Here is a 14,728-nt window from a genome sequence, read left to right on the forward strand (position 1 = left end):
TGTCATTCAGCAAAAGATTGAGTCTCCACAGCAGGCAATGGGACCTTACCTTCTCAGCCTCCCCCATGCTCATCTCATCCAGATTTGTCTCTTCTTTCTCGTCGATGTCCATCAGACATGGACCCTCCTCTATTAGCAACCAAGTTCCTCCTATGAAAGGTTCCATCAAAGGAAGCAGTCTTTGGCAAAGCGGGAGAATGTGATTCTGCAACAGCAGCAATCAAGCACACCCATGACTCGAGCAAGCCTCGGCCTAATCAAAGCACACACACGCGAGCCCAAGCAAGCAGGAAGAGCCCTAGGGCTGACTGTGAGAAAGAAAAATAGGTTACAGAGAGCAATAAACAAGTGGTAAACAAAATGAAGCCACAATCATGCCACGACATGGCCAAAAAAAGAAGCGACGAGTCAGCCTCAGGACAGTAAGAAACAACCAGAATGCACCAATGAAGCAGTCTGCAACCAAGGCATGAGATCCAAGCAAAGGGCCGGTGACGCCAGCTTACCCTACTTGCAGACTGCTTTTTTTCCTACTTTAAGTAGTGGTGTCTTGTGACAATGGTTTTTCAAAACAAGAACAGTGATAAAGTTTGCAGATTTAATATATTGATCTCACTTTCAGATTTGCAATATGTTTTTAAACAGCAGTAATAATATATGATAAATGTTTAGATGCTTAACAGAGAAGGCAGACTATAAACATGAACAAGAAGATCATAGATCATATAAGTTATACCAATGACATATTGAAAATGATAAACTTCTGACTTGAACAGTGATCTATTTTTCTATTGATTAGTATTGTATCAAAGTTTCAAACTGATTACGCATTGAATTAAGTTTGATAAACAACAAGTTGATGTGCAAAAGAAAAGAAAAGAAAAATCATAAATCTCAATCATGGCCCTTATTGATGATGCCCTCCACTGAATACTGAGAACCTGGGGTAAGTGTACCTGATACTTGGGGTACATGTACCTGGTACTTGGGTACACGGGCTCGCATCCCAGGGTTGTGGGTACGTGTACCCACACAACCTAGGTGTTAATGTTGTAGCTTCTGTAATTACATCTGATTGAATCAATATTCTAATTGTGAGTATGCAGTTTAAATTGTTTAATGATTCAGTTGGTATTATTATCAATGCCCGATCACTCTATTCAAATTAATGTGTATCAGTGTCACTGATCTCCAGCTTGGGGTCGTGGTCTTTTAAATGGAGATTGCATAATAAAACAGTGATTACTTAATGTGTGATTACATTTTGAATCCGTGTGTTTTGTGTTTGATTGGGCATGTCCAATGCAAGGACATGGCCCTACTTGTTTAAAGCCACATAGGGTCATGTCCCTACATGGAATGCGACTTCTCCATCATATATATATATATATATATATATATATAATGAAAGATCACTACAGATGGAACATACATAAAAGATATAACAGTACTATTGCATCTGCAGTGATCTATAGTAATATGTCAGTTTTATCGAAGAACAAAATTCAGATTATACTTAGAATAAATCAGTGAGTATATGTACATATAAATCTGCAAAGAAAGAAGACACAAGTTAGTGAAAATAACACATAGGGAATATACATATATAAAATTCAAAAGGTATTATATCTGATCTAATTTCCTTAACACTCTTGTTCTCATTCGTTTTATTAATTTTCTAAGTTTTAACATAAGGCATCAACCAAAACAGTGAATCAAAGTCGAAACTAATTACTAGAACCTGTTACCAAAATCCTTGAGCATCTGAACACAACTCCAACATCACAACGAATGGCACTAGTCCAAATGAAAAGAACTATAGTCCAATACAAAAGGGACAGCCAACTTATCATCCTTATCATATAAATATACTCAGATTGGAGTAGTTATTACTCACATTGTCAAGTGTAGATGCAGATATGACTGAAAAATAGATGAATTAGCTCTCAGTGTCAACAATATTTGAGGAGGAAACTCGCATGGGACTTAGTTATTGATGCTGCACGAAATCCAACCCCTGCCTTAACACATACAAAAATCACTTCTCCCAAACTCTCCCTGGCAGATAGGGTTTGCTCACCAATCGAACTTGAACTGAGAGATGAAGATTGCTCACAACAATAAACAAATGCCCTCAATTTTTTTCTGACATTTATATCTAAAACAGGATCACATGCGTATTCAAAATGTCTCTTCAATGGCCTCTCAACTTGCCATTTAACTTTTGCTGCACTTGTGATGTCCTTGCCATATGGGTCTTTCTCTGTTTTCTTCAGTCTAGACTCTATGCTAATCATCCTTCGTGTTGATCTCCTATTTGTTCAACACTCTTGTTTTCCCTATTGGCTATTGTTCTAGCCACCTCTATCCTCTTGCAAATTAAGCATGGTTCCTTTCTATTTTCCATCCACCTTCACTCTTGCCACTTTAGTTTCATGTCTTCATCTTCATGTTCTGCTCCTTCCATTTCATTTCATTACGCTGCGGTTATTTTACTCACCTTTTGCTTCCTCTTCTATTTTCTGCGAAGCTGCCTGTTTATTCTTTCATTCCATAGACTAATAACACCCTCTTACACTATGCTTTTGGCTCCCTGTGTCGCTGTCCAGGTGTACTTCCTTCCAATCAACCGCTTTGAGCGCTTTTGCACCACTCTTCACCAAATATGCTGCCCTCTTCAAACTTTTACCACGATGCTTTTTAACTCCTCCTGCATAGCATTTGGAATCTTACCCTTGTGCCCCTCCCTCTTCTCTGATATTTTCACCTCTTCACATGATATTTTTGCTATCTCGAGCATTTATAATGTCCCTGTTTTAGCGTGCCCTATAATTTTTCTCCCAAGTTACAATTGCAGCAAATTAGGGTAGGGTTTACCCCATATAGGATTTCTTTGGTTTATCCCAAACAAGATAGCTAGGATTCACACATAATCATAATGTCATAGGATTATAATAACATGTAAATAAAGAATGCAAATCAATTCAATAGATGTTGGAGTTGAGTTTAAGATGACCCAATCATAGAATAGATAAGGGAGGGTGGCTTGATGAGGTGCCCCAGAAACCTCTTACGCTAAGCCCAAGAGAGGGTACATTGTTCCCCCTTGGCCTCTTGTGGTCCTTGCCATATAAATGAGGTGGGCTACCTAGTGTGGAATGCTATAACCGTTCTCTTTTATGTTGCAATTCTTAACTTGCTTCTAATGATTGAATACCCATTCACCATGGTAGGGACTATGAGGAGTATACACAATAAGCTGCCCTGAAAGCTTATCCTTCCTAAGCTCAAAGGCAGTCCACTTTGTCCCCTGTTGATCTCATGGGATTCCCCGGTCACAACCATGGGGTGGTGTTCTTAGAAGGTTGCTGTTCTCCTGTCATGGCTACTACACATTGCTTACCATGATTAATTTCAACAGTTAGAAAAATATAAATAATGTTTTATACATATATTTTATTACAGCAATAATATACTTATCATTACTAATTCAAACAATTGTAAAATTTATACCAATTTATATATCTATTTATATATACATATGGAAATGCCTCTATATAATTACTCATTAGAATTTTATTCTAATACACAAAAGTCCAGATAATAATCATCACAACACTTCATGTCAAGTCTTTGTATCAAATGGTATAAATAATTCACATCTCTTTATAACATAATTACATCGATTCGTGACTGAGGACTTTGTATTAAGTCGTAACTAACAGCTGTCATTAATTTCTCCAATCAGCTGTTTTAAGTCATAACTAACAGCTGTATATCACAATTCTCCAATCACATTAATAATTTCTGTCTTAGTAGCTGTCTTACACCTCATTCAAACATTTATAATGTTTCCTTTTATTTGGTTTTCTTACTAAGTGTGGCAGTTTAGCGTTCTATATTTATATTCTACCGTCTGTATGTAATCGCTGATAGAACAGTTCTAGATTCTATATTGTCCATGGTTATGAAATACATTCATTCTATATAATTTCTTAATTTCCAACCAAACAGACTTTGAGGAACAAAACACCACCCAGTCTGAACCAGGTATCTTATGATCTCATTTGTTTGCCACTGCAACTTTCCCAAATTGTATATGACTAAGTCCATTGATAACCAGTGGACAATTCTATTTATTGAGTCATATATCGTGTTTGGCATAGAGTACCATGTACGACTTAAAAGATCTGTGGAACCTTTTTACAATTTTCTCTTTTAGAGACTTCACCAAATTCAAAATTGTGATGATGGCTAGGAATATCTTGGTTAGAGTTCCTAAATGGGAGACATGACAAAATTAACCTGTTAATCTGGCTATGACAGCTGAAAAAGAAAGAAGCGTTACAAATACATGTGTCAATGTAATTTTTTGAAAGTTTATGAAGCCTGCCAATCAATCTATTGTGAATTATGCTTGATGGAGATCTGTACCTTGTTTCAAAACTTACACTTTAGCACAGGCGGTGTCAGTGCTGGTAAAGTCTGTGGAGCCCGGCTTTACATCAGCCAATTGCATTTGCTTAAAGGTTTCCAATCATGAAATCCTGCAAGTGCATTTTGCATAAGCACGAATGGTTTACGAGCCTTGTCTATGCTTCTACATTTAAAATTATAAAGCTAGTTGCAGTTCAAATTTCTTCATCTAATGCTCTTGAGAGCCGTCATCTGCAGTCTTTGATATGGAAATGACAATATGTTGGAGATGGAGCTCTGCAAACCTGAAGCAAACAAAAAATTGAGAAAACAAGCAAAAAATATTTTTGTTGGTGCTGATTGCTGGTTTGCCTTGGTGCTCCTGCACCAGTTAAATTGTGAACATTTTCAAAATGCATCATAAACCAGAATTGAGCATGACTGCATCACTGGTAATGGCAGTTTCAGGCTTGATTGCATGATTAAGATAAACACTAGAAAGCTGATTCTATTCAGATCTGTAATCATCATAGAAATCACTAAATGTGATGCTCCAGTGGTACAACTGGGCTACGATAGTGGCTGAGGAATGTTCAACTGTGCTGTGGAGGACTCTGGATATTATTTAAGATGGGCCACAGCCACAAATTGGTTTTAAAATCCCGTATGAATGTTCTGAGCTGCCTGTTAATTGAAACCAGTACCAAAGGATGGTCAAAGATGCTCCCGAAATATTTGAAGATAAGTTTTGTAGTGTAGTACAGAAATGTGATGGAACCTTCAAAATACTGGAGTCTCTGTAGCACCACTGCAGTAGCAACAATATAAACTTAAAAGTTAAAATCATAGTTAAAAAAAAGGGCGAAATATTGCCAAAAGCATGCGATATTTTGTGGAGCATATAAGGCAGTGATTTTATCGCTATAAATATCAGCGCCAAAATAAACTATAGTATCTCTGCGATTTATACCTCTGAAAAATGCTGTACAATCCAAATTTCGGCCATAATATCGTTGGAAAGTCATGCAGGCTTGACTTTATTAGAATCGATTTAAACTTTTAGGGTTTATTTACTTTATCAGAACCAATTTGACTTTATTTGCTCACAACACGAATAGTCTGGTATCTCTTTTTTGCACGTGGAATAGTCGATGGCAAATAGTCTGGACTTTGATAATCACAATGAGACTTGATGGCAGATTGTTGTCTGCATCTGAAGTTCTGAACACACAGTCTGACTATGAACAGCAGTTTGCAAATTTTATTTGACTTTGAACATCATTTCCAAATTTGTTTGTATTCCAGAGAATTGACTTTGCAGCCGCTTGTAAATTTTTATGTGTTTTTGTATTTTTGTTGAACTGTAAAATTGTATTTAATAGATATAATTTATAAATGTTGTTTTTGTTAAAATATAATTATTATATACTTATTATTATTAATAGTACATACTAAATATAAAAAACTGTAAATTTAAATTTTTTTTACCAGATGCAATATAAAATATAAATTTAAATAACAATATTTATAAATATGTTAAAAAACAGTAGAATTATAAATACTATTATGTATTAAAGTTTAATACTGCTATATATTAAAATTTAATAATCATACTGTTATATATTATTATTTTCATTTTTAAGAACTGTAAACATATAACATTTAACATTTTACTGTGTTTAAATTTTTAAGTTTTTAACAGATTTATAAAATATTAAAATTAAATAGATTCACGATTAATATATTTTAATAGAATTATCATTTCTAATAGATTTTAATACATTTACATACATTGAAGTGTATTTACTAATCTGGTATTTAAAATTTTAATACATTCACAATGATAAAATATTAAATATGATTTGGTGTGTATGTGTGCGTTTTTAAGAATATTTTAAGAAATTGTATATTTTTAAATGTTCGATAAAAGTGCCGATTTATTGCCGATTTTTTCGCCGAATTTTCGCTGATTCCGAGATTTTCAAATTTTTTGGGTCGGCCAAGATATTGCCGAAACCAAAATTTTAAACTATGCTTAAAACAATGTGTTCAAACCCTCAACGAATCAGCACGTTTGTGATTCTCAAGTGGAATCACCTGAAATGGGAAACAATGTTTCCATCCTTGACCCAAAATGTGGAAAAGAAGGTTTTCATCCTCTAAAACCTTGGGGCTTGAACAACCGAAGGGGGAAATTTCACCCTTGGATGCCCAGATAAAATAAATTGCTCAAATCTGAATGTTGAATGGAAAAGATAACTTGAATTGTCCTCAAATAGAGATGGGCACATCCTTGATTTACCTTTGCAAATTGGGTCCATCAGTCCTAATTTCCCTCCAAGTATTTAAAAATGATGTCAATTCTTATTTCATTTTATTTTTAAAAATAAAATCTTCTTTTAATAATTAGAGATTATTGATATCAAGTTAAATAATATTGTTAACCTTTCAAGATTATTGATCATTTTCATAGTCTTGGTTCTTTTCTGTGTCTGTTCAATTGACCACTATGCCATTTCACTTTTCAGTAAGTCTGTATGCTGATTAAACTAAGATACACCAAGTTGTTCACAAGTTTTAATGAGTAAATCAATCACAAGATGAGAATGCTGAAATGCTTTCCCTTGTAAATGACATTGTGTATGTGCTCCTTTATGGTCCAGATTTAGAATTCTGAGTCTTGTTTTTGAAAATGGTAAAATACCATCGCATAAAGAGATTTGCCCAGCATCTTTGATTAATTATGAAAGATGTGCTTTTGATGATATTTTTTAAAGTACTATTGGTAATGCTTGACAAAAATTAATTTCAATATATGTTGCCCAGCAAACTTTAGATATGGTAGTTTTTGTAACCTTGTTAGTGCGAGCAAAAATAACTGGTTCTGGTTTTTAGGATTGTAGCAACAAGTCCAATCAGGTCTACTTTCCTCATTAATAGACTAGTAGTTGATGATATATCTCTTTATGCTAAAAACAAAAGGCTTCTAAGCACATCAATGCTCAGAAGTGGAACACACTGAAATTCTTTCTGCCAAAGCTGAAGACCTTTTAGTTTCTTCAAGCATATCCACTACAAAAAATTTCCGTTTTCCACAAGCTTGGACTTAGCTGTTTTTCTTCTTCAGTTGTAGTAATATGTTTTTAATCCCAAGCTCCTCAAACTCTAATGCAACTCTTCTAGGCCCTTCAGGTGCTTGAAGATTATGATTAAAATTTACAACTAATCTGCTTGGTTTGTCTTCAAGTATGGAGCTTGAATGATTTTTAATGTTCACGAAAAATATCAATGGAATAAATGCTGACCAAAAAAATTGTGCATCAATTTCAAACTATTCTTTATACAGTTGCTGCTGATGGCAATGAACCAGTACAGATGAGGCTGCATAGGTCATTGAAGCTTTGGACATTCTTTGTGGACTTGGAGGAGAGTCTAGGAACATTAGAGTCGGCACGCTCTGTATATGAACGGATACTTGATTTAAAGATTGCCACTCCACAAATTATTATAAATTATGCACATTTGCTAGAGGTAACATTTGAGACAGAGTTATTGACTCTTCTATTTTTGCATGTTTTAACAGACATGTTGGTCAGGGTTATTGACTTTTGTTATGTATATTTGGTTATCAGGAGAATAAATATTTTGAGGATGCATTCAAAGTATATGAAAGAGGTGTCAAAATCTTCAAATATCCACATGTGAAAGATATTTGGGTGACCTATCTCTCAAAATTCGTAAACAGGTATAAGGGCTCAAAGTTGGAACGAGCAAGAGATTTATTTGAGCAGGCTGTTGAGAAGGTTTGCTTCTTTCACTAAAACTGTTTTATTAACTTTTATTTGGGTTACAAAGTGTTATTGTACATGGTATTTGTTTGTTACTGTTTTGGCTAGTACAAGAAGGATAGGTGGAATGCTATAATCTATTATGGATTTGTGGACCAATATTTTATGGCTTAAGTTGAACATCTTGAAAGATTATTCCATCACATTAGTTATTTGTCTCTTTTGAAAGACTAGTTAGTAATTAGATCAATTGCTTTGAAATTAAAATAAGTCGTTTTTCAACTTTGATCTTTCTTTTTAACTCTCAATTGTTTTTTGTAACTTTTTTTGGTCACCAATTTTTTTTTGAAATAATCTGAACCTGCATTACATAGTATGATATCTTGACTTTTGAAAACTATCATTTCACCAAATTATTGTGACCTCACTTTTCCTAATGCATTTTTGCACTTCTTCCTTGCTCATCCAATCCATTTTCCTGAATAATTCATGATTACTTTCAGTCTAGTGTGGTGCCTGGATATTAAATCATGCCTTTCCATGAAAATTGTATTTATTGAAATTCATAGCAAGTTTTTTCTATTCATTGTTATGTCATTATCTTCCTTGTCTATCAAGTAAAAATAGAAAAAAGTTGCCCTGATCTCTCCAAAAATCATTTCTGCATTTAAAAATAATCAGTGTAACATGGGGAATCAACCTCCCTCCGTCACACACAAAACTTCTATGCACCTGGGTTGTGGACTTGGCGTTCAGAAGTCTATACCCATCACCTTCTTTGCTCCACCATCTCGCTGCTGGGAGTGTCTGCAAGCAAAGGTTTCAGCTGCACCACTTGTGATAGAAAGGGGGTTCACTGGCTACCGTAAAGATCACTGGCTACACACACTACATATGCATATCTATGAATGTATGTACATGATTTTGTACTTGTTTTGATACCATGCCACTCAAATCATCTTTATGATATTTCTGATATTAATTTTGCAATTGTGCTATTTCAAGTATTTGCTATTATAATACTGCTGTCCTCAAATTGAAGCTCTGTTTTCCCATCCCAGAAACCCGTCCCCCAGTGTGCCTGTGAAAATAGTTGACAGATTTATCTACTGGACATTATTGTTTTTATATTCTTTTATATTTTTGAAAGGTTTAGGCCAATGTTATTGCCTGCTTTCATCTGAAGTGAATATAGTTTCTTCTGTCGTTTTAGGCACCAGCAGAAAATGTAAAACCTTTGTATTTGCAATATGCCAAATTGGAAGAGGACTATGGACTTGCACGGCATGCAATGGAAGTGTACGACCGTGCAGCAAAGGCTGTTCCTGATCATGAGAAAATGGAGATATATGATCTTTACATTGCTCGTGCAGCAGAAAATTTTGGAGTACCAAAAACCAGGGATATTTATCTGGTTAGTTTTACAATTTGGAGAAGTGTGTACGGATTTTTCTTTTCAGTGTCGGTTTCCATTACTAAAGCAAATTTTGTGCATCAGTTTCTATTTAGATTTTGTTTCCATAGCAAGCCACACAAATTCTAATATCATTCATCTTTCTATGACAGAAAGCTATTGAATCAGAGCTACCAGATAAATATGTGAAGGTTATGTGTATGAATTTTGCTGAGCTGGAGAGGAAATTGGGGGAGATAGATCGGGCACGCAATATTTATGTATATTGTGCACAAATGGCTGATCCACGTTCTGATCCAGAAGTCTGGGACAAGTGGCATAATTTTGAGGTGCAGCATGGAAATGAGGACACCTTCAGGGAAATGCTTCGAATCAAACGCAGCGTGTCAGCTAGCTACAGCCAGGTTTGCATTTTCCTGCAATATATCTTTTATGATTATTTTCCTTGAGGAATAGAAAATAAATAATAAATAATACTTACATGTAACAAAAAGTTTTTGTAATTCTTTGGGCAATTGAAATAACCCACAGTTATATATGCCATTGTTTTCTTTAACCAAGGTTATTAAATCTGTTATATCTGACTTTGAGAATGTTACATTACAGACACATTTTATACTCCCAGAGTATTTGATGCAAAAGGATCAGGGGAAACTGACATTTGAGGAGACAGTTGACACACTTAAGCGGGCTGGTGTGCCTGAAGATGAAATGGCTGTTCTGGAAAGACAATTAGCACCAGAAGCTGTTCCCAGCATGGCTTCGAAAGATGGAATGAGATCGTTGGGATTTGTTAGTGCTGGAGTGGACTCACAAGCTGGGGTAATGGGCACAGCAGATGGGGGTAGGAAGGTAACTGCTAACCCAGAAGATATTGAATTGCAAGAAGAGAGTGATGAAGACAACGAGAATGATGAAAGGGTTGAAGTTTCACAAAAAGATGTCCCATCTGCTGTTTTTGGAGAATTGGTAAACAAAACGAAGGCACAAGACAGTGAAGTGGATGATAATAGAAAGCAAAGAGAACGAGAAGAACCCATGGGTGCTCTTGAGAGAATAAAGAGGCAAAGGAGACAATAATGTTGATTCATTTGTTGATGAAATCTACAATGTTATTAGACCTACCAAAGGAAATGATCTGGTAGTTCAAAAGATGCACGAGGTATTGCTAGTTTAACTTTTTGTTTGGTTTGCATTGAGCTTTTGCTGTAATCCACAAGCTGGTGAATTAACTCTGTTCTGAAAGTTTCTTTTCTTTTTTGGGTTAACGATTAATAGAAGACCAAATGGGAACCACTTCTGTTGCAGGATTTTATTTTCATATCAGTTTGAACTATGGAGATGGCTGCAATTCAGGAACAGTAAACAGTAAAACTCTTAAGTTGTTTAAGGTTTCTGATGATGCACTGCACTTATGAGAAGCTGAGTGTCGAAGTGTCCGAAAAGCCTCGGACATGCTTACAATGTTCCAAATTTACAGGTGACCTATTGAAATATTTAATATAAATGGTAAATCGACCATGTTTGTATTATATTTTGATCAAGTTGAACAATCTCTTAATCTAGGGTCCTTGATTTATTTCATTTGTATTATGAACTGCATTGCACAAGCCTTTTTGCGAATCAATTTCAGTTCAGTCCTGATGTTCCTTTTAAGTCACATTTCAAGTTAGCCATGAATGCCTCATGGTTGATTTGTACAGTAGCTGGCTTTCCGAGTAACATTTGCACCTTCAGCTCCATGGTGTAGAGGCCTTAGATGAGTAATTCCAGAAAAAAAAAATGTTGGGTATCGCCTTTTAATTTTTTATACAATGCTAATTATCTGTTTGAAAATTTGAATGGCCACATCACCTTAGTGAACCTCACAAAGAGTTTTGCAGTTTAAGCAGACCTTCAATTTTAAAATTGCATTTATATAGCTTTCCATTTCAACTGTTTAGTCACTGGTTTTTGTAATTTTAAATATACTCATTCTAATTGCCTAACTATAAAATAAATCTAGTGAGTAATGCATATGTCAAGCTTAAGGCTTAGTACTAGGAACACCAAGTGCAATCTGAATGTTGGGTCAATGTAATGAAAATGGACTCTGACCATGTTATCTCTCTGCTTACAGCAGGGAATAACATAGCAAATGTTTCACCTGCAATCTCTCTCTCTCTCTCTCTCTCTATATATATATATATATATATAAATGTTCACCATTCATGACAGCATTAATGTAGCTCTGAAAAAATTAGGTACAATACTTTAGAAAGGTTTTTGTAAATTGGATAGCAAGGAAGGGAGGTAAGTCGGGGTAACATTTCATGGTTTAGCCCATTACAACTGGAGTAATACTAGGATGCATGTGACCTTGGGAAATCCTGATCATTAGGTGCATGTCTTGAGGAATGATCTTTCTATATGATGCTATGCTTTGTTAGTTTTTCAACACATCATCATTCAACCCATGCCAAACTTGAGGAATGATCTTTCTATATGATGCTATGCTTTGTTAGTTTTTCAACGCATCATCATTCAACCCATGCCAACATTAACAGATGTGGGAGTTGTCACATGTTACATTCAATCTCTTGAAGATCAACTATAAAGGGATTGACTATAAATGAACAGGAAATTTATCATTGCACATAGTTATATTGATGGATGATTGTGAAATTGAGAGTTCTAACAAGCAATTAAATTTTGCTGAGTTTGTCTGTTAACATATTTTAACAGTTCGAAGACTTCTGGAATGATTAAATGGAGGGTTTTTGATTGAAGATCTGTATTATACTACATGTTACATCATGAGCGTAGCTGTTGATGTGACTTTTGGTATGGCATCTTAGGGACCATGGTGATGCTTATTTTGAAGGAATTCGACTCTCCAAAGGCTTGAGATTGTTTTCGAAGGCTCACTTTATTAATTCGAATTTGCGAATTTTCTAATTGGAATTGGAATTTGCTAATTTTAGACACCTCTCTTCGAAGTTATTTTCTCTAGATTTGTAGGTCCAAGTTCCACTCTGAATCTGTGTTTGAGATATGACTTGATGTTTATGTTATTATTTTTGGATTTATTGTTTATTGCTGTAATCAATTTGCTATCATTAATCCTAGATCTCATAAACACTATCTTAGTTCTTTAGCTGAATTCAATGTGCAATCGTTAATCAGCTGAATTTTGTTATCTTTAATTGTAGATCCTATTAGGCTGGGGTCCAATGGAAGGGGGCTTCCTATAAAATAGAGCGGAAGCTGCTTGCTATTTTTAAGTGAATATTTTAAAGCTAGCGGTCCCATGATTTATGCTGCTCAAAATTATAGCTCTGAAATTTAAGGAAGATATGCATTTAAAATAAGCTGAAAATTTAAATTCCCTCTAAAATTACATTTTAATTAAAATCTAAAATTTAGATTATTGACAAATGGCAAAAAGCATTCCTAAGCTGGTGGGGCTATTTCCAGTCCCACCCTTTTTTCACCCGGTTCTTAAAAATGTGGGGCTTCTACTTTTTAGGAGAAGATTCTAAATAATCTTGTAGCAAAATTATATTTTGCTAATGAGACCACCCACTTCTTAGAAAATAGAGCTTAAGCCCCTCTCATGAGACCGCACCCTTAGTGTTGTAGCCAAACCTATTTGTGTTCCATTGTTGTGCAAGATATAATTTTAGATTTTAGTTTGCATTGATAGGTGTTCTCATTCCTTATATATCAATTTGTGTAAACTGTGTTGTTAGAATTTAGGATCTAAGGATACTAGTTACTGCAAACAATATTCAAAATAAATAATAATAATAATATGAGAACTATAAGCACAGTTTTACTCGTTACATAATTAGCTGATAGGGTTTCCTTATGGAGTTCACTCCAGTCAAAAATTGACTCATGCCGTTAAACCAGGTTATTTTCGATTTCTTGATCATGGTTTACCAGTCGCAATTTCCCATGGCTTTAGCAGGTCAGTACTATGTCAGACACGTTCGGCCATATTTTATTAGTCCACACAAGTCAAATCGGTTGGCTCAAATATTTTGACAGATTTCATTAATATGTAACTTAATATGTTACTTCACCTACGTTTGTCTAAAGGGTAAATTCACCAACGCCGATAATACCACTTTGTCTTGTCTTTTAAATTTTTTATTTATTATAAAATGTAAGAATAACTTTAAAATATTTTATTTAATTATAATATTTTAATTAAATATATAAAAAATTTAATAAAATTGATTTTAAAATAATTATACTTTAGTAGTAGACAATTATTTAGTAGTGATATGAATATCAAGATTTAACTGTGTGATTTTGAGTCAAACTCGATGACCCATGTTTCATGAGTAGTGATTCAACATGAATCCATCTCTCATGAGAATAAATGGAACACTTAGCACTCATTGGATCTAGGTGATGCTCACAGGGGTGAAGCACCGGGACTTCTCGGGAGGTCACCCATCTTAGTACTACTCCAGCCTGAGCGTGCTTAACTACAGAGTTTCCTCCATAGTTAAACCCAAAGCTTGCAACCCCATTTGCAAAACTTTCACCAAGTGTTGTGCCTTATGAAACATGGGTCATCGAGTTTGACTCAAAATCACACAGTTAAATCTTGATATTCATATCACAATTTGACTAGTTGTGGAAATTATCTCCTACTTATCAATTGATGAGCTTAAGGGGCTTTCTAATGAATGGTTCATAAGGCACACTTGGTGAAGGTTTTGCAAATGGGGTTGCAAGCTTTGGGTTTAAGTATGGAGGAAACTCTGTAGTTAAGCGCACTCAGGCTGGAGTAGTACTGGGATGGGTGACCTCTCGGGAAGTCCCGGTGCTTCACCCTTGTGAGCATCACCTAGATCCAATGAGTGCTAAGTGTTCCATTTATTCTCATGAGAGATGGATTCATGTTGAATCACTACTCATGAAACATGGGTCATCGAGTTTGACTCAAAATCACATAGTTAAATCCTGATATTCATATCACAATTTGACTAGCTGTGGAAATTATCTCCTACTTATCAATTGATGAGCTTAAGGGGCTTTCTAATGAATGGTTCATAAGGCACAACACTTGGTGAAGGTTTTGCAAATGGGGTTGCAAGCTTTGGGTTTAACTATG

The 14,728-nt window shown here is 35.0% G+C and overlaps 1 protein-coding gene across 1 annotated transcript in view; it reads left to right on the plus strand.

Moving 5' to 3' along the window:
• LOC149556178 (Tetratricopeptide repeat (TPR)-like superfamily protein) overlaps positions 1-11,454 on the plus strand; it is a 29,905-nt gene extending 18,451 nt beyond the window's left edge. Inside the window, exons 3-8 of the mRNA XM_089830307.1 lie at positions 7,763-7,947; positions 8,049-8,219; positions 9,418-9,618; positions 9,771-10,022; positions 10,225-10,780; positions 10,927-11,454. Coding sequence (XP_089686433.1) covers positions 7,763-7,947; positions 8,049-8,219; positions 9,418-9,618; positions 9,771-10,022; positions 10,225-10,698 — 1,283 coding nt within the window. The 3' untranslated portion in view covers positions 10,699-10,780; positions 10,927-11,454. The remainder of the gene's footprint in view (positions 1-7,762; positions 7,948-8,048; positions 8,220-9,417; positions 9,619-9,770; positions 10,023-10,224; positions 10,781-10,926) is intronic.
• Positions 11,455-14,728: the final 3,274 nt, after the last annotated feature.

Source organism: Cupressus sempervirens, chromosome 5, assembly GCF_028749045.1.
Source record: "Cupressus sempervirens isolate cs-2001-9-10 chromosome 5, ASM2874904v1, whole genome shotgun sequence".
Taxonomy (NCBI): domain Eukaryota; kingdom Viridiplantae; phylum Streptophyta; class Pinopsida; order Cupressales; family Cupressaceae; genus Cupressus; species Cupressus sempervirens.